The sequence below is a fragment of the Patagioenas fasciata genome, chromosome Z (genome assembly GCF_037038585.1).
Source record: "Patagioenas fasciata isolate bPatFas1 chromosome Z, bPatFas1.hap1, whole genome shotgun sequence".
Lineage (NCBI taxonomy): Eukaryota > Metazoa > Chordata > Aves > Columbiformes > Columbidae > Patagioenas > Patagioenas fasciata.
Window position 1 is genome coordinate 24367596 of NC_092560.1, and position 19975 is coordinate 24387570.

Consider the following 19975-nt stretch of genomic DNA (forward strand, 5'->3'; position numbering starts at 1 on the left):
GACCAGCTCAGTGGCTGGACCAGGAAGAACCTCCAAAGCACTTCTGAAAGCCAAACTTGCACCCAAAAAAGGTCATGGTCACTGTTTGTTGGTCTGCTGCTGATCTGATCCACTACAGCTTTCTGAATCCTCACACAACCATTCCATCTGAGAAGCATGCTCAGCAAATGGATGAGATGCACCAAAATCTGCAACACCTGCAGCCGGCATTGGGCAACAGAAGGGGCCCAGTTCTCCACAACACCCGACCACACGTCGCACGACCAACCCTTCAAAAGTTGAATGAATTGGGCTACAGAGTTTTGCCTCATCTGCTATATTCACCTGACGTCTTACCAACCAGCTACTGCTTCTTCAAGCATCTCAACAACTTTTTGCAGGGAAAATGCTTCCACAACCAGCACTGAATCCCAAAACATGGATTTTTATGCTACAGGACTAAACAACCTTATTTCTTCTTGGCAAAAATATGTTGATTGTAATGGTTCCTATTGTGACTAATAAAGATGTGTTGGAGCCTAGTTGTAATTATTTAAAATTCACCATCCAGAACTGCAATTACTTTTGCACCAACCTAATAGCTCATTTTATGGATATCATAAATGAATTAAAATCCTTATTTAGAAATTTAGGATGTTGTTGAGCATTTTGCTTTAAATAATGGTCCAGAGTACAAGTTTTCCTTTTTTTTATTTTAAATTTTCCTTTCTATTCAAGTTTTTGTTTATTTTCTTTAGCTGTTCATTTCTTCCCATCTGTAGCAATTCAGACTCCTTTTTAGAATGTGGCAGATAGTCATACTATTAGAAGGGATTTCAGTTTCCAGTATATGGGGTGCCTAATATGAGTAAATTGTAGCCTGGAATTAAATGTCTGAGGTCTTGCATGTACACGTGCTCATAGCTAGTGAAGCATGCACTTAGAATGGAGGTTAATTTCTGAAACTAACTTAACTCATATTTCTCAGGAAGTATGTTTTAGGCTGAAGCCTAGTTTATTCAGCAATGCCAGCTTACCTATTTCCATGACATAACTGTTTGGACAGACCAATACTAAACTAGGGAACAGGTCCAGCTGAAAAACAACCTGTATGAATCGTGCAGAGGTGGGGGCTAGATCAATGTATTGGTCTGGTTCGTTATGCAGCAGTTAGGCAGCTATAAAGCACCAATGACAGTGGTGAAGAAAGGTGTCATGTGAAAGGGAATAAGCAACTGAGTAAAGATGGCTTGTGCTGGTGTAAACAGCAGTACCATCACAAGTCTAGCTGCGGTTGCAGTATCCATGGTGTATCTCAGCCAGCTACTAACATCTCCAAATTGAATGACAGTGTTGGCCTTCTAGGTTGTCAAGGAACAACCTGGTTTCTGCCCCTTCTTTCTGTGCAGGACCTCAGTATGCAATAAGAGTCTGGAGTTTTCCTTCATTTTTTATTGTCATTAATTAGTGGGAGCACTCTTTCTAATAAAAATCCCTTTTTTTTCTCCCCTGTAGTCTTTTCGAAATTATGGCAGAGTATAATTTTGAATGATGTTTGAATAGCAGCAAGGTTTAAAAGGAAAGGTTACTTGCGCCTAGTGATCACATTTGTTCACTGACCCCACAGAAGTTCCTCAGAAGAAAAGTGGAAATTCCCATCCAGAAGCTTTAGTAAAGTAGTGGTTCCCTACTGTCCTTCTATGGTTCCCTAGCGTCTTTCTGTAGTTTTTAGACACCTAGACGTCAAGCTCAAAAGGTGAATGACAGAGTTGAAGTATCATCCACACATTATGATACAGACTTCAAGCTTGTCTTCTCTCACTGAGAGTGTCAAAATTGTGATAAAACTGTTTTGTCTTACTGACCCAGACCAGCCTCACCTGAGTCTCCATCCACATCACCTTCCCATGCACCCAGGTTCCCCATTTCACGTCATTCTACCGCTTTAAGTCTCTGCTGTAGGAATACCAGTTTACAGTTCAACTACAGCAGTTACCCTGCCTGGCTATGGGTCCTGCTGTTTTGGACTGACTCTCAGACTGACTTTGGATCTACATCTTCACTGTGGACCTGCCCAGAAGTCACTTAACTGGGTTCTGACCCTGGCAGCCATCACTGGACCAGATTCTGGTCTGAAGCTGTGAATTGACTTCCCAGGTTGACCTCATACCTACCTCAGCACCAGGAGCTTGCATGTTGATCTGGGCTCTTGGTTGAACCTAGCTACCAGCCCTAGGCCTGGCCTACTCCTTCATTCAGCGTGACAGGATGAGGGTCCTGGCTGGTGAGACTCATGCCTTGCCAGCTGTGTCTTCCTGCCTGGCTCCTCCCTTTCTATCCTAGGGAGCAGCTGGCCGTTTCTGCACTCAGTGCAAACAACTGTTATTTTAATGCATAAGAACAGGTATATTTAATATCTTTTTCTTACTGTCATAAGGGTTAGATCCAGAATAGATTCTATTCCACACAAGGTGCTGATTGCTATAATCCATTTACCCATTTGGTAAATAATCTTCCTGGATATTGCGTTGATTACCACCAGCTCAATCCTGTAGTTTCCTGTATTTGTACAGTAAAATACCCCCTAGATCTCATCTAAATAATGGTGTAGAAGGGACAGTGGAAACATGTAGCAATTAAGGACCATCAACATAAGTCTGCTGTAAAGTGGATGTGTTTCTAAAGGATGTTCAGATGAGTAAGGCAGCAATGTATTTCCATCATATGCAATTCCATCTGGGCCAAAAGCATGATGCATTTAAAAAAAACCAAGATTTACTTAGTTATCTAGTTGGGTTTACCTTGAGAGGAAGGAGTAGGCTTGTTACAGTTAATACTCAAGTCCCAACAGGTACATTTGTCATAATGCAGGACAAAGGAAAAAACAGAAGATGGATGCAGTAAAATAGTGATGGGTATATTTGACTCATCTTTTTGCCTGTTGTTATTTAGTGGCTTAGAAATCAGGTTTGGTTAGGTAAGAGACATTACCATCACTTCAGACTTTCTGGACTTTGGCGATTTGCAAAGCTACCCTGAAATATTTTGAAGGGCACAGGCAGTTAATTCTAAACCAACTTTTTGTGTGGCAGCAAATACAAATTTTAAAAAATGTTAAAAACAGTGTGGATCTTCAATAAAGTTAGTTTTGTTATTTTTCAAGGTCTAGGTTGAAGAAGGACTATGATGACTTTAAAAGACATCCAGACCATGATAAATTCACCAGGGAATTGTGGAGTAATGACGAAAGTGAAGTTGATTCTGGCAAAGATTCTTTTGCAGTAGTTTGCAGTAAATCTTTGGAGTCTGCAGAACACGTGGAAGTTCCCAAAAAGGTTCACCTAGACAATGGTAAGCATGTAGTGGAATCTGATAGCTTGAATTTAATTCAGGAGCTGAATGAAGTTGATTCAGGAGCTGAATATTTCCATGTGAGCTTGTGTCCTATTTTTTACCTTAACTACTACTGTGATAATTGAAGTAGCTTTTGATGCATGTCTGATGGATGTAGTCTAGAAGGCACCAGACATGACCAAGATGAAAATTCTAACTAATGCAAGTTTTCACCGTTTTTATGCTTAACTATTTCTGTACTAAGATAGTAGACCTCCTCATAATTTATGGTGGGCTCAACTTTGCTGGCTGTTGGATGCCAACCCAGGCACACTGTCATTTCCTTTCCTTAACAGGGCAGGGGGAGAAAATAAGATGGGAAAGCTTATGGGTAGAGATACAGACAGGGAGACCACTGCTGATTACTGTCACAGGCAAAACAAACTCACTTGAAGAAAACTAATTTGATTTGTTGCCAATTAAAAATAGAGTGGGATGGTGAGAAACAAAGACAAAAACTGAAACATTTTCTCCCTCATCTCCACCTTCTTCCCAGGCTCAACTTCATTTTTAATTCTCCTACCTCCTCCCCTGTCAAGTGGCACAGGGCGGATAGGAGCTGGGGACTGGGATCAGTTCATAAGACTTATTCTCTGCAGCTCCTTCCTCACACTTTTGCCCTGCTCCAGTGTGGGGTCCCTCCTGTGGGATACAATCCTTCACAAACTGCTCCAGCATGGGTCCTCTTCATAGGCTTGAGTCCTTCAGGGTCAGACTGCTCTAGCAGGGGTCTTATATAAGCCACAGTTCCGGTCGGGAGGCTGCTCCAGTGTGGGCTCTCCATGGCTGCAGCTTCATTCAGGGCATATTCACTTCTTGTGGCATGGGGTCCTGTCCTGGTTTTGTTAAAAACAAGTTTCTCTTTTAGTGAATTTGCCTGTCAGCTAAAACCTTCATGTTAGCTGCATTTTCCTGGAGAAGGCTGCAGTGTAGACACCTGTTCCAGCATGGCCCTCCATGGGACAGGGTCAGTCTGTTTCACCGTGGTCATGGACCCCTTACAGATTGCAGCGAAATCCATTGCAGTGCCTGGAGCACCTCCTTCCCCTCCTTCACTGACCTTGGTGTCTACAGGGTTTTTTTCTCCTACATTTTTTCTTCATTCCTCTCTATCAAACTCTTCTGAGCAGCATTTTCCATAAGGCATCACCAGCTTGGCTTACAGACTCAGCCTTGTCCTGTGATGGGTCTCTTTTGGAGCCATTTGTGTCTGGCACAGAACAGCTCCTAGTGTCTCCTCACAGAGGGCCCCCTCTAGCCCTGTGATGCCAAAACCTTGCCAGAACCTAAATGCCACTCTGTCCACCTGTCATCCCTGCCTATATCCTGGGCCTCTTTATCCACTTCATGTGTCCCCTGCTTGCTGGCAGGTCCAGCTTAATGCTCACTGTGTAACATACAGCACTCACACACTCATCCTGTAAGGCACCCTACACTCACAAGTCCGCCTGTATACCAGCATGGACCCTCTGCCTGCCTGAAACATCAGCCCAGGCCCCCCCTGGTCACCAGCTAGTCTTGAAGTTTGCAATGAATACAAATGCACTGCCCCCATGCTCATTGAGTTTGGGGAAGACGTAGACATTCAGCCCCCAGCAGCCAGCTCCAGTCACACAGACTGTAAGCTCCTGCTCTGTCCTTGCAGCTCCCCCTTCCCCTGCAGATCCCTTCATGGACTTATATAACTTTAGCAATTTCCCTAACCCCTCCCAGCCCAGTGTCTAGGACCTCCCCTGGTTTAAATTCATATTAGTTTCAAAGGCCAGGTTGATCTTCCTGGAAGGGGCAACTGCAGTTTCCTGATAGCCCATCAATTGGTGTGATTGATGAGGTTGTTTCTTGTAACTATCTCCATGTTTGTTTTGTTAGATTTGTGTCTATATTCTTTTTTTCCTGGTTTCTCCCTTTTTCCCTCAGTTTCCCAATTAAGCAGGTTCTTGATGAGATAGCATTGCTGGAATAAACTTTCTCAGAGTCTCACATGTCCTCATCAATTAGTGTGAATCACCAGGTCTGGTTTTCCTCACTGTCTCCTGTGCTCATCAGGTTTGTGCCCCTATATATTCTTGTTTATTACTTCCTCCTTTCCTTGTCCCCTTTTTGCATTGAAAAAGTCCTTGACCAGATGTCCTGAAAGAGGCAGACATTCTCCTTCCACATATCCTTACGTTTACAAACTATCATTTTGCCTTTAGCTAGGCACTGCAAAATTGTTATATAGAGGTGTTGGTTGCAAACTTCTAAAACACAGTTTCTGTTTTAATATTCTTGCAGATGAAATGCAACTATTAGAGATGAATTTACCTCCAGGAAAAAACAGAATTCTGAAAAAAGAATCAGCTTCTAAAGACACACAGAAGATGCTGTCCAAATGTATTAAACGACAGTCCAAGCAAACTAGTTGCCTGGATCAAAGCACTAATGAGCTTTCGCCAAGGAAGAAAGCTAAGCTGAGTGCCAATGAGGTTGTTGTACAGAGTTCAGAAAGTAGCCTGCAACCAGAGAGTTGTTTGACTGAGCTGAAACAATTTGAAGGGTCAACTCTAGAATCATTTTCCATGACAGATCCTGCAGCATCAGTGTCAAACTTTCTGAAAGGGACCAAACCCATTCAGGCCTTGCTTGCCAAGAATACTGGGAACAAAGTGACCTTAACAAATCAACTGTCACCTCCCCCAAGCATAAATATATCTACTTCTGAAAAGCCAGTTTTATCACCTTTGGAATCGTCACTGGTAAAAACAGCATTGCCCTGCCAGACCAATTCAAAGACTCCTTTACAAATGATATACAAAATGACAAATGGCCACTGCATACCAATAGACCTTCACAACAGCTCTGTGAAAATTCAAAAACAACCTGTGACTGACCCTAACACTGGAGAAAAATTCATGCAACAAGTTCTTATTTTACCTAAGAATTTTCTTGTTCAGCAGAAGGAAGGAAAAATTGTGTCCAAGGATATTCAGTCACTACAACAAAAATCATCTGAACTGCACTGTACAACTTTACCAGAAATATCAAATGTCAGTGTTTCTTTAACACCTGTTCTGGTAACAGGCCCTGCAAATGCTACTACTCAGTCACCTAGTACTATTTTTAACAAGAACCTTTCACAAGCAATTGGTCCCATGAACACTACACAACCATTGCCTGCTGTAACTTCAGCAGGTAGCTTACCACCACCAACAGTTAAGGCGAACCAAGCTGAAACTGACAAAATCAAGGCTACAGTTTCAACTCCCACCTTCCCTGTGTCTTTGACTTCACCTACTCCTTCCACAGCTAGCCAGTCTTTGGTATCAGCAACAGCATTAAGTGGGTCTAGAAACACTGCTTCTGCCTGTCATGGTCTTGCATCACAGCAGACAACTGACTCCTTTGAAACCAGGCAAGAGCTGAAGACAGTGTGTATAAGAGAATCACAGTCTATTCTGGTCACAACACGAGGTGGAAACACAGGAATCGTTAAAGTGCAAACAAACGCAGACCAGATTTCACCTACTAGTTTATCTTCTAGCTCAGTTTTCACATACACACCTCAACTTCAGGCCTTTCTTGTGCCAAAAACCACAGCATTATCATGCTCTACTCTTCCATCTGTAGCAACAGCCATATCTGGTCTCCCACATATTGGGCAATTGTCTCTTTCTGGATTTGCCTCCTCAACAGCTTCTTCTGTTAACATTCCAGCCTTCCCAGCTAATTTTACCCAGGCAATGGAGAAAAATGTAAAATTCGCATTACAGCAGCCTGCTGTTGGAGGCACTTTGAGTCAAGTAATAGAGAATTCCTGCCATGTGTCCTCTCCTTCTTTATCCTCCATTTCATTAGCTAGCAACTTGGTGTCAGCAACTCCAAACAGTCCTGTCAGTGTGACTAGGACTGGACAAAATACTGTTGTAACTCCACCTTCTTTTGTGCAGCAGCAAGGCGATACTAAAACTAAACCAAATCTTGTTATACAGTCTGAGTCTAATTCAGCAACAAATGGGGATTTGATCAGTGGTGCTCCAGTCCAGAAACTTACATTAGTCACAAATCCACCTATTTTATCACCCTGTGGGTCATCAGGAGTCAGTATTATACCACCTCCAGCATCAACTGGTGTTAATGCTCAGAAGCTGGTTTTCATTAACACACAAATTGCCAATGGCCCATCAACCACCAATCTAGTTGCAGAGTCATTACAACATAACCTTCCTTCTCCCCTAAACAAAACCTTTGTTAGTGCCACAGAACAGCCACACTTGGTTCTGATCCCATCTACAGTAGGAGCACCAATAAGAATAAATTCATCATCAACTATTGCTCAAGTAAAAGATGTGAAAATTGGACTAAATATAGGTCAAACCATTGTAAATCCTAAAGGCAGTGCACAGCAGGCTCCTCCAGTTAATATACTGCACTCTGCCATTTCTAAGGGAGAAGACAAGAAGACCATGGGCTTGGTGCTGTCTTTGACAAGTTCTGGACCTTTGGTTCCTGTTCCAAGTTTTGCGAGTCAAAGTGTTGTGTCAGTTAGTGAATCTGTATGTCTTGCAGCAAAAGCTGAAAACGCCTTTACAGTAACAACAGCAAATGCGTGTGTAGAATCTGTTTCAGTAACATCAAGTGGGACTTCTGGGACATGCCCCAGTGTTTTGATTGGTGGAAATGATCCCTCAAGAATAAGGCCAGTTCTGGGTAATCGACTGTGTACATCAAATATTGGAAGCACTGTGGGCATATCAACTGTGAAAACAGGGCACCTTGCTTCATCTGTGCTGATTTCAACAACACAGCCAACAGTATCTCCTCAAAACTTAGCCTCTGCTTTGCGATTTCCAGTCATTAGCTTGCCTGGGTCTGTAGCCACCTCCCACCAAGTGTTACATACAGTTCCTCAGTTGACAGCAGTTCCAGCTCCTCCTCCAGTACCAAAAAGCCAATTGCCAACACTGCTTCAGTTTCAGTCATCAGGAGGTTCAGCTGCAATGCCAAGTAATGGAGGTATTCACAAACCTCAGAGTGCGTTGCCCCCTCCGTCACAAAATACAGGTAAACTCATTAATTTTCATAGTTTTAATTCCCTGCAATGCCAGCAGGTGGCTCCCAGTACAGACAAAAAGGGTCACACTTATGCTTGTGCTTCTGCTGTTCAGATGTCTGCAGCTTCACCAACTGTTACAAGTAAGGCAGGAGGTCAGTTGAATGAGCCTTACATTCAACAGAAAATAGTTATTAACACCTGTATGCCCTTGGCACCTGGAACTCAGATAATGATTAATGGTACTCGTTTTGTTGTTCCACCACAAGGCCTTGGAGCTGGCAGTCATGTTCTTCTTCTCTCTTGTAATACGAAACAAACTCCTCCTTTAAGTATTAACCGTGGTCAAGAGGCTCAAAGTGTACCAATTCCTAATCCAACAACTTCAAAAATCATGCTAGCACCAAGTAATTCATTAAGTTGGCAAATATCAAAACATCATTTGAAAAGCTCAACAAAAATTGTGAACTCTTTTGGGTCTGCAGATGGTTTACCCATCGTACATGCAACACCCCAGACATTTAGTACTCCAGCTAGCTCATCTACTCCACTGTGTGCAGCAACACCATCTGTGTCTTCAGTGATAAAATCTCCAGTTAATGTTGTAGCTGCATCTTCTGATTCTGCTGTTCATCCTCTGAACTCTCATTTACCAAATAACACTTCAGTGACACACTTAGACACTTCTATCAAAAAACTGTTGGTCAGTCCAGAGGGAGCCATTTTGAATGCTATCAACACTCCAGCCTCAAAAGTTTCCCTGTCTTCATCACTGCCTCCTGTTGTTGTGTCCACAAGCAGAAGTCCTACCACTGTCTTCCCTGCATCTCAGTCATCTTGTCTTGATAAACCTGACGAAGCTGCATCTTGAATTTACTGCAAATGAGCCACTTCGGAGTTTTGGGGCATTCTTCTGACTTTGGAAGTTGTAACTGTTGAATAATTTCTCACGTTGTTTGCAACATTTGTTTTACTCAAAATGACTTAAGATTACCGTTCTTTCCGGTTTACCTATGGGGATTATGAAGAAGAAAAATATATTTAGTTTGCCAGAGTGATGTTTTCAGAGAGTTCTTCAGTAAAAGGTCAGAAATTACCAATGAGTTCGTTAAATGTTTTAGTTTGGAGAAATCTAGCCTTTTGCACATGTTCCATCTTACAGTATGGACTGTTTGCCAGTGTGTTTATGACAGTATATACCACCTTTTTGTCAAATTTATTTTTGATTTGTTTCTGTTAAAAAAATATGCATTATAAAAATGCAAGCTATGGTAGAGAATTGTACATATTCATGACTTCCTAACAATCTGTACTAAACTATATGTACAAAGAACAATGCTGTCTTATTTATGTTTTGTTTACATAATGTATAGTTTTTTAAGTATTTTAGTAACTTTGGACCAGTGTACTGTTTAGCAACAATGCAGAAGAATCTGCATATAATAAATCAAGTTGCTGTACTGCTTTGTCTTGGCAATAGTTTAAAAATGTGTGTATCTGTTACACCATGGCAGAATACATATCTATACATCTTCCTACTTAATGCAGATGCATCTGAGCTCTACTATATTCCTGCATCTCAGGAATATAGTAGAATGAAATTATTTCATCTCTTCTTGTGGTTTAAGTTTCATGTGATCTGATAGGAGTTGGAAGGAAGGCCATCTTCTTCATCTTCTAATACATGGTGAGATAACCCATACTTCATCCAGTCTTAATAATGTTTGCTTATATTGCCTAAAATCTCCAGTGGTGTGGTAAGGCTAAAAATAGTTTCCCAGATACCAGTCTAAGTCACACTGGTTGCTGTTCCATGTTTGGTTGCTACCATGTTTTGCCATAAAGCTTGACTGTTGAACAGTTCGTTATTCTCTTTTTATAGCCTTCTGTGCATTTCCACGTATTTGGTCACTCTTTAATTTTCTGTCTAGCCATAACAAGCTACTCGTTTTTTTTTCACCAGTGATGTTTTCTAGATCTGTGTTTTTTTCTTTAGCTTTTAATGGTCTGTCTGAAAGGATAGTGCTAAAACATCACGCAGTACTAAAGGAGGCCTTATGAATGCTCTGAGTGGGAATAATGCACATATTTCATAAATCTTTGCTTTTTATACAGTATATTCACTGTTTGTTGGATTAGCTTCAGCTTTTGATATGATGAAATGCTTGGATTGTTTTCTGCAGATCACCTGAGTTTACAGGTCTCTGCTGCAGTGTTTGTAGAAATGGTGAAGTGTTTTGGTATGTTTTGAGACTTAGCATATGCAGAAAGAGTGCCTGTCTAGCTGCTCTTATTTTATGGAAGATTATATTTTAGAAGTGCTCTTTTAAAATCTAAAGTCATGGTCTCTGTTATGTGCTTGGAAGATTCAGTCTTACGCTGAACATCTTTGTATGTGTGGGATTTTTTTTCTAGTTGTTTCAGGGATTTTGTGATTTTTTTGGTTGGTTGGTTGGTTGGTTGTTTTTTGGTGGTGGTGTTGTTTTGTTTCGGTTTGGTTTGGGTTTTTTGTAGACACTAGAAGGGAGGATTTCAAAATAACCCATGAATGTTAGTTGCTTTTTTAATAGCCATGACTTTAAAAGGGGATAAAAGCTTGCAAATCTGTATTTAGTAGCATTCTTAGACTGATTTCATCAAGACAAGGCTTAAACTTTTGCTCCTCATCTTGTCGAGTTTTCTCTTTCCCCTCCCCTTTTGCTATGCACAGTTTGGCAGTTTGGATCTTGCATTGAAGAATAAAACCACAGCTTACTCCCTCTGTGTTGGCTGCCTGTCATGTTGTTTTGAAAAGTAATCTGGTAACTACTTAACTAGGGCTCTGGGAAAGTGCGTGGAGGAAAGGCTTGTGCCTTCCACAGGTGCCTTCCCTTTCTGCACTAACTAAAATTTTGAATGGGAAATGGCTTCACTCTGGATCAGCAATCTCTACCTTAACTCAGGACTGGGAAAGATGGAAGCCAGCAGTCTTGGAGTGAGAGAAGCTTTGGTTTTGTTTCAGAGAAAGCTAGCTGGTGCACTTTTCTTACTTCTCATTTAAGGTGTTATGTAATCAGTTTTGAAAATACCTACCAGTATATGGTGTCTGCCTGCCAGAGTTTGCAGTATTAAGGCTTTTTAAATCTGACTGCATTTTGCAGTTGAATGCTGCAGGTGACTTTTCCAACATAGGAAGATGGCAGATTATGACAGTTTATTCACAGACAGTTTACATACTCTAAAACCATATATACCAACAGCACATTTTATTTCCATTTCACTGGTGGAACCTTGGGATGGACTTCCTTGGATTTTTCTCTTCTTTTATAATGGCTGGTTTTCCTTTTTAATTTTTATCTAGGTTTGTTGTGAGTATCTACATTGTTTGGAAAACTCAAGACTAGGTTCTACTATTGCAGGCAGCCTGGATGGAGAAGAAGATCTTGCATGACATTTTTCTGTGTGCTAATGTAATAGAAAGATTTATGTTATGATTAATTTTAATAAAGACCAAAGTTAGAAAAACTTAATTAGGGAACTCAGAACTCAACTTATTTACCTGAATGATTTATTAGAAATTTTCTGAATTAGTATGATAATATTTTATAGTTGTTTTTTAAAAATATTTTACCATTTGGCAGGTGTAAACTTTGCAACATGCAAAGCTTGGCCCAGTTTGATTAGAATTTTCACAGACTTATTCTCTACTGGACACATGTTCAGATTCCAAATCCTATTGGGGAAAGGCTTGAGACTGCCATGTGATGGGTTTGCATGATTTATTATTTTGTAAAAAAAAAAAATGTTAGTAACTATTGTAAATTCCTCTTCCTATCACTCTTCTCTGAAAAGATAAATGTTGATCAGAGTAAGACATTTTTTTCAAATGAAGGTAAATAGCCATCAGTGATTTGCTACCTATCTTTCATTCTCTGTACCCAACATACAGTGCTACCTATTGACACAGTGAAAAAGCAGAAGTATCTGCATCTTTACCTGAAGTTAAAAGACATGTCATTACACATAAACCAAATATACATATAAAAATCAATCTTTGAAGAAAGCAAATTCAACTTTTCAGAGCTGGTAAAAAGCTTTTAGACCCATTCAGAAATTCTATATAGATATTCAGACTATATGTTATATACAAAACTTCAGGTTTACTAATCACTCAAAATACTTTGGATTGTATCTTTGATATCTACCTAAAATGACATATTCTGCACAAAAATTCTGCTTTGCTTTGAGTAGAAAGTGATATTAATTTTGCCTCACTGTTCAAAAGTTTGTGTGTACTGCCATTTTGTTCTAGAGATTCTGCCTTTGCTATACTAGAAGCAAGTAAATTTCACAAGTATTAGGAGTCATAGGAGTACCTATTCAAGCCAAATGTGTTACTGTCAAGTCATCCAAACCCACTCTGAGTTCACTGTGTGACATAGCAAAGAATACAATGTGAAAAGTGAAGCAAAAATTATCCTGATAAGTAAGTGAAGAGAAACCAATTTGTCTCATGTAACCAGGTCCATAAATTACTAAAAGCTGATATTTGAAGGGAGTCCATAGCCACATCACAAAGTTTGTTTAATAGCTGGTTTTGCTTCTCTTTTGTGGTAGTGCAGAATTTTAGTAGCCCAAATTGATTTTAATTTTTATTAAAACATAAATATTTGTTATGATTAGGCTGTTTCCTTTAAAAAGAACAGCAGGAGGTGTTCACAAAGGCATAAATCATACAGCCTGTTCTCTGCAAGCTGCACCTGAAATGAGTTTACTGACTCAGAATAAGATTAGTAGCGCTGTATCAAACTAAAGGTCTGTCTGTCCTAGCATCATGTGTCTTGGAGCAGTCAACAGTAGCAGCCTAAAAGAGCATAGTAACAGGCCCGAATGCTCTTCTAATATCCACTAATCTGTGAGCCAGAGTCTTCCTCAGAGAGCTGTGATTTTTTTTTTTCAATGTAATAACCCTGAGTGTATTTTTGTTGATGAAATTGACCAATCTTTATTAGCATTGTTCTTGAACACATGTAAACTATTACCATCCACAGCATCCTATGGTTAAGAGTTTTTCACACAGTGTGTAAGTAAATCTCCTGTTTGTTTCTGAACCTAGCATCTGCTACTTTCATTTGATGCTAATAATACTTAAAAGATACAATCAGCCTCTTCATTTTTCCATGTGGCCTATGTAGAACTTTGCCATGTTGGTTTTCTCTTTCCTAGAATAAAGAGACATAGTTAATTCAATTATTTATTATATGGCTGTAATCCATTACTGTCGTTGATGTGTGTACCTGTATTCTTCAGATGTGGAATCAGAATAGTGCACATTCTAAAAACACTATGAATCTATTCAACAGTGTGGTGATTATTTTTCTCTCATAGCAATTATTTCATTTTTTGAGAGTGTTTTTTTATTTGCTGTGTTGTTTGGGTTTTTTGTGTGTTTTTTTGGTAGAAATATCAGCTGTAAACCAAATACACAGCAGTGTCAAAATACATTCAGTTCATCCTATAAGACTATACCACTTGCAAAATACCATGAGTGTAAAGACATGATCTTGAAACAAGATTATTGAAACCAGTGCAAGTCTGACATTGTATCTCTGTACAATTCCTACTTTTGTTGTAGCTCTCTTGAATAGGTAGAACAAACTGTTGTAATTATTTTTTAAATTATTTTTTAAAACTCTCATTATTTTTGTGCATAGGATACCAGCTTATGTCTGTATATTAAGTGCATGATGATTTTAAACACATTGGCACCCAAATAAAAATTTTCAAGTTGTTAAAGAGGCCACTTTTGCAAATATGACACAGATTATGTTCTATTTTAAATATTGTCCCTGAAACTACAGTGGCATAAAAGAAACTTTAAGGTCTTTATAAACATGTCTTTTCTCAAAATACTGAATTTGCTGATCAATAATCATACCAGGATGTCTGATGTAAACTTGGAAACCAAGATAGTTTATTGTTTCATATATGGTTGGTCCAGAAGTTCTATGGGAAGTTGGTGTTCTTACAGTACCTTTTATTTCAATTTCAGCTGAACTAAACACGTTAAATGGAAATGGTATGTGAAAGCAAAGTAAAGGAAATGTTATGAATTGCTTATAGTATTTCTTGAAAGGAAGCTTATTACAAGAAAGTGTATTAAAATCTGCATAAATATAATTCTCCACATTTTGCAGATGAAGACAATGAAGTACAAAGTTTTGTAGCAACATGGAAGAATGGGGAACAGCATCCTTAGTCCCCTGACTCCTCTTTCAGCATCCCATCCATAAATAAAGTTAAGAGAACTAGATTACTGCTTCATTTTTCCCTATTCTTGCTTTTTACGATGATAAAAATTTAATTAGAAAATGAAACTGTTTTCAGGAATGTGAGTGGTACTGAAAGGTGGCATTAATAAAAATTAAATAGCACAGGAAAACAAGGTAGGAAAGGAACCACTTTAAACTCTGATTTTTGTGGTTGTCTTCAGGCTTTAGAACTTCGCTTGTCAATAGTGATGTTATAAAAAGAAGACAATATGCTTATTTAATTAGTTGTTTATATTGATTCCTTCTAGTAAATGTGTAACAACAGACTATTTTGGCTATCTGTAGATCATGCTCACCTAGTACCAGCATATACATTGAGATCCTGTCCACATAAAATGCTGGTGTTTGTAGAACAATTTTTTTTTTGATCACTTGCAGCAGTAAAATAGAATATCGAAGAGGGATTAGTTATTTGGTATTACTATGTAGTCACAGGGTGTCTTGATTTTAGTAAATAAAGTGCAATTGTCATGGAATCAATTTACGCAATATAAAAAGCAGGTATTTTTAGCACTATATTCAATTTTAATTACTGGGGAGGAGGAATTTCTTACATCTATTTATAAAAAACCTTGTCAATTCATATTAGCAACATGCCAATACTATGATTAGAATTATTTGATTGAGGCTTTTCTGGCCAGTATTCTACAGCTCAACTATATGCTAAGCCTTCAAAATATTGCTCTTGGCTGTAGAGTGCTTTTCTACAAGGTGGTCTTGGAAGAACCTTTGACAGACAAACACAAAAACTGGGTGAGTCCTGTCCTTTCTTCCTGTTTTCCTTCGTTCCTGTTTTCCTTCCTTCCATGGCCTAAGGAATTGATGCAAAAACATAACCTTTTGTTAAAAAACAGTCCATGTTCAAAAGTGAGTTTCTTACTTTGGCACATGGAATGCAAGTGATACAGCTGGTACAGCAGTCCAGTCCTGGTGTGAGCTACACCTTGGACTGTGCATTTATCTCACTCTAGTGGCCAGTAGAGAATGCTTCGTGGAAAGAACAAGAAGTACATCAAGTATGAATTAGTTTTCCTTGGTATGTGTACACATGCCTCCAACACTAACTCCAGAAGAATTATGCAAACTCAGCCTGGACTTGTCTGTGACATGAACAAACAGATTTTGCAGCCAGAGAGTTGCATACGGGAGAAAGGTGAGCAGTAATTCCAAGAAGCGGAGCAGAAAAAAACAATGGACATAAAAGCACAAATTCCCTTCTCCAGTTTAAGAAGTGGTAGGAGACGTGCATGAAACCTACTAAAAAGAAGTTTTGAACAATGAATTGACTGTGAGATATCGTCGTTCTTCCTGTTGGCAAGGCGAAAAAGCAAGAGGTGTAGAGCATGTGAACTGCGTATCCTGGGGATAAAAACTGCAAGAAAGACAGGCTTCTTAAATATGTGTTCACATCAAAAATGTTCGAGAAGAGATGTCTGGAGATACAGAAATAGCAGTAATTCATTACAAGGTAGGCATGCGATACCCTTCAGTTTTTCAAGGATGCTACTACAGGAGAGTAGTGTTAAGGGAATATTCACACATACCAAATGATTTTGTTGTTTCATGGTAAATTCTGAAGCAGTTCCTGGATTTTTCTGAATATGGTTACCAGACAACAAGCTTAAAGTTTCTGCTGCAAACAACAGCAGGCAGCAAATCTAGCACTGAACAGAGTCTAGAAGGGGCAGCTGTTTTGCTCCCGAGAGTCCATTACTTGGAGTGATGATATGCAGAAGTAGAAATCAGTTACTGCTTCCAAGGTAAATAGAAAATAACAAACTACTAGAATTTGAAACATTACCTTGGAAAATACTCTTCAACAAAAGTGAGTATGTAGTGCATGTGCAGCAGGGTAGTCTGTGTCTCCCACCCAGAAATGGAAGCTAGCAGAGTTGTAAACACTTTACAAAATTAGCATCAGAAGACTGAATTATTTATACTAGGCCTTCACTCTGGGTCTCATACTGATTTGCACTTGACTCAGGTAGTGTACCTCTCAGGGAAGGAGCAAATAAAGCATGTGGTCCGAACATGCAATTTGGGCTCTACTAAAGTGGTTTGGAAGAGAGAAAGCACGTGTGCTGCTCAAGCACTGTTTAGGTTTTGGCCCAGTCCAGCAAGAGTAGAGTTCACCACTAGCACACAGCAAGGGTTTTCTGTGTCTAGTGGCTTAGGTGTCAATATTGTTGTCACGGTGGATTCAACACTCTGCCAGATTTTTCCCGGTAAAATAGGTCCCAGTAGTCTCTGCTTCTCTTTTGATGAGTAAATTTGAGAGATGGTTCGGAATGGATGAGGATGAGATAGATGAGGGTCTGTCCTTTATATTCTCATGAGCAAAAGGCATCTGGGGACACTGCCACCCACAAAATGTGGTCTTTTGCATTGGACCAACAGTTGAACCTAGGTTGACAAAAGGTCTTGAAGAGCTAGACCTTTGCAGGAAGTGAAGTAATAGCTTTTTCTGTTTATTAGAAACCAAGCTGCCTTTGAGCCAAGAATTTTCTGAAAAAAAGGAAGCAAGATGAAAATTGGAGGATTGTGTAAGGGTGCAGAATGTAGAGGATCACTTCCAAAAAGCACACATTGGCTGGTTTTCAGGTGTCAGCACATACAGGATTTGTAGATAGCAGCTGTAGATAGCTTTTTAAACTTTGTACTGCTGCTAGCTAATGTTTATTACTGTATGCAAAGTTCAGTGCAGATGTGTGGCCTAAAGACTTAACGCTCAAAGCTTTGAAGCACTTCTCAGGCCTAATGGGCAACAAAAATGAAACAGCTTGGAAAACACACTACAGTTGTTCAGTTTTGTTGCATAGTTTAATGTGCAGTCAACAGAAAAGTACAAATTAATAAATGCTACTTCTCCAAAGAACAGAGATACTCTTTACCCTTTTCCTTTACATAAGAAGTGAAAATAAGTTTGCTTTTGAAGGCAAGAAAATGTGCTCCTATGTCACATAAATATACAGACATATACCAACAAAATAATGGAAATTTTACCAATATTAGACGTAAACATGAATCAAAATATCCTGGCAATGTTTTACTTAACTGAAAAATTACAAGCAACATGGTTAATACTAATACAGTTCTTCAGGCTAAGATAATCTATATCCCCAGCTGCAACAGGTATTAAGCCAACACAGATTGCTGAGGTGAACGGTACCAGCTTGTCCTGGCAACCAGCTGCATGTGCTAGTCCTGTTATCCTGGACTGGCGAGACTCTTAAGAAACCAAGTGCTTCCTGTGGAAAGTCCTTGGTCTATTGTCATAGCTCTCTGATGTATACAGTGTATACCCTTTGGCTCTTGGCCCAGTGTTTTGCTCCGTGGTTGAGCATGCCAAGAAGATTGCACTTGCCAGGACCTGCTGCATTTTACCGTTGTGCAATGGCTGGAATGGCTGACCAGTATTCTGAAATGCTTTCATACTACGCTGAGGCTTGTAAGCTGCTTAGGAAGTAGATGATTCCACAGGATCATATCAGGAATCCAAACAGACAGTGCAACTGCTACTACCATTATAATTAAGCAATCTGACCCAACCACACTATGTTAATGAAGTGCCTGGTTTTCAAGTTGTTAATTGTATCTAGGTAAGGGTTGCACACGTAGCTATAGAGATGTTGCTGAGATCCTCTTGTACCTGTAAGCTTTGATAACAGTGCGTCTACTTCTCTGGTGGAAGCAATTTAATGCAGACCAGTAACAAGCAGAGCTTGATCCTCCAGCTGCGACCAGCCACCTGTCTTCATCAGCATCCTGGGGAAAAACTCAGATTGTCAATGGGTTTCTTCATTTGCTCATTTGGTGGGAGAAAGTAAGAGTGCAAAGGCCATATTTGTTGAGAATTGTAGTACAAGGCATCTGATTGCAAAGAGGGTAAAAAAAGGGGAGCAGGAGGTCTTTGACTTTTACACCCTCCTTGTACATGACCATAGCAAAGAAATTAAAAATCTAAATTTTGATGACCATTTATTACTCTGGGCTATATGACTGACTAACATGAATGCCTTTTCTGGAAATCTGAAAACTCTATACCACATTCTGCAGGTGTGGTAGTTGTGAAGTTTCTATGCATTTCTCTTTTTAAGGGGATGGTCATCCTAGAGAGTTTTAGCTTGTCTTGGGTCAAGCGCAGTGTGATTCAGTGTGATATAAAAAGTAGATAACGTAGCCATTTCTTGCATCATGCAAGTTTAGCAGTTACAGATCTCTTGCTTTCAAGTTCTGACCTGTCCTGTACTCATGGTTTTCAATGGATCAGCAGCCAGCCTCCCCAGTGTACATTTCTTGGCTATAGAGCCAGATCTGAAAAACTGAATTTGTGAAGGTGTTTAGCATGAGCGATGAAGCTTTACCTATGTAATATAGTACTCTATGAACCTGTATTTCTTCCTTTTATTTTTGTGTACCAATTAAAATCTGAGCTCACTGTCTGTGTCTATAAAGAAAGAACACTGCTTTAATAGGAAGGAAAAATGTGAGGACTTTCTGAAAACTAAAGATAGGTTTCCAAGACGGCTTATCTCTCCTTTAAATATCTATGAATTAGTGTCAAATTTCAATAGTTCCAGCTCTAGTGGCTGAGCAGTTCCAGCAGTTTGGCTTTACATAGTCCTGGAAATAAATCAATGTTTCCATTACGTCAGTCTTCACTTCCTTGTGAGCTTTTGAAACGGCCAGTGACATATTTAATACTGACACTACTGAAAAATGTGTGGGATCATGTAAAGCTTTTTGAACTCTAAGCCCTTCACCACTTTGTAGTAATTGATCTATATAGAAACTACTTTTTTATTCAGCCATGAATGTGTATGTCAGTTCCATTCAACTGTAGCACCACAGTCATTTGAAAGGGTGTTGCCCCAGGTTGGAGAGTTCCAGAGTAAAGAGTTGCTAAAGATCATCAGCCTCAAGCTTTAGCTTGCCAGTGCTGAAAAAATATTAGTGAGCCATTGTCAGCCTGTGTATTCTCTTTCCTGTCACTAAACAAGTCCATAGAATTTTTTCCTTAAAGGTGTGTTTTGGAAGTATGACAGCTTTTTTATGTTAAAGTACCTCTCCAAATTTCTAAATAAAAATATCAACTAAATTTAGAAAAACAGATCTGTTCATTAAATGTTTCACAGCAATTACAGATATTTATTACCTTCCAACTAGTATGTAATTTTACTATTCTGCATAAACATTTCTATTACAAAAGAAACATTTCAAATAACCGATGTCTGATTATTTCTCACCACATATGGAGTTTACT

At 39.4% G+C, this 19975-nt stretch overlaps 1 protein-coding gene across 3 annotated transcripts in view; it reads left to right on the top strand.

The window, feature by feature from the left end:
* The window catches only part of BRD10 (bromodomain containing 10), a 55010-nt gene extending 40317 nt beyond the window's left edge, over positions 1 to 14693 (top strand). For all 3 annotated transcript variants that reach the window (XM_065861242.2, XM_071802744.1, XM_071802743.1), the window contains 2 exons: positions 3143 to 3330; positions 5647 to 14693. In XM_065861242.2, the coding sequence (XP_065717314.1) occupies positions 3143 to 3330; positions 5647 to 9272 (3814 nt within the window). In that variant the 3' untranslated portion in view covers positions 9273 to 14693. The remainder of the gene's footprint in view (positions 1 to 3142; positions 3331 to 5646) is intronic.
* Positions 14694 to 19975: the final 5282 nt, after the last annotated feature.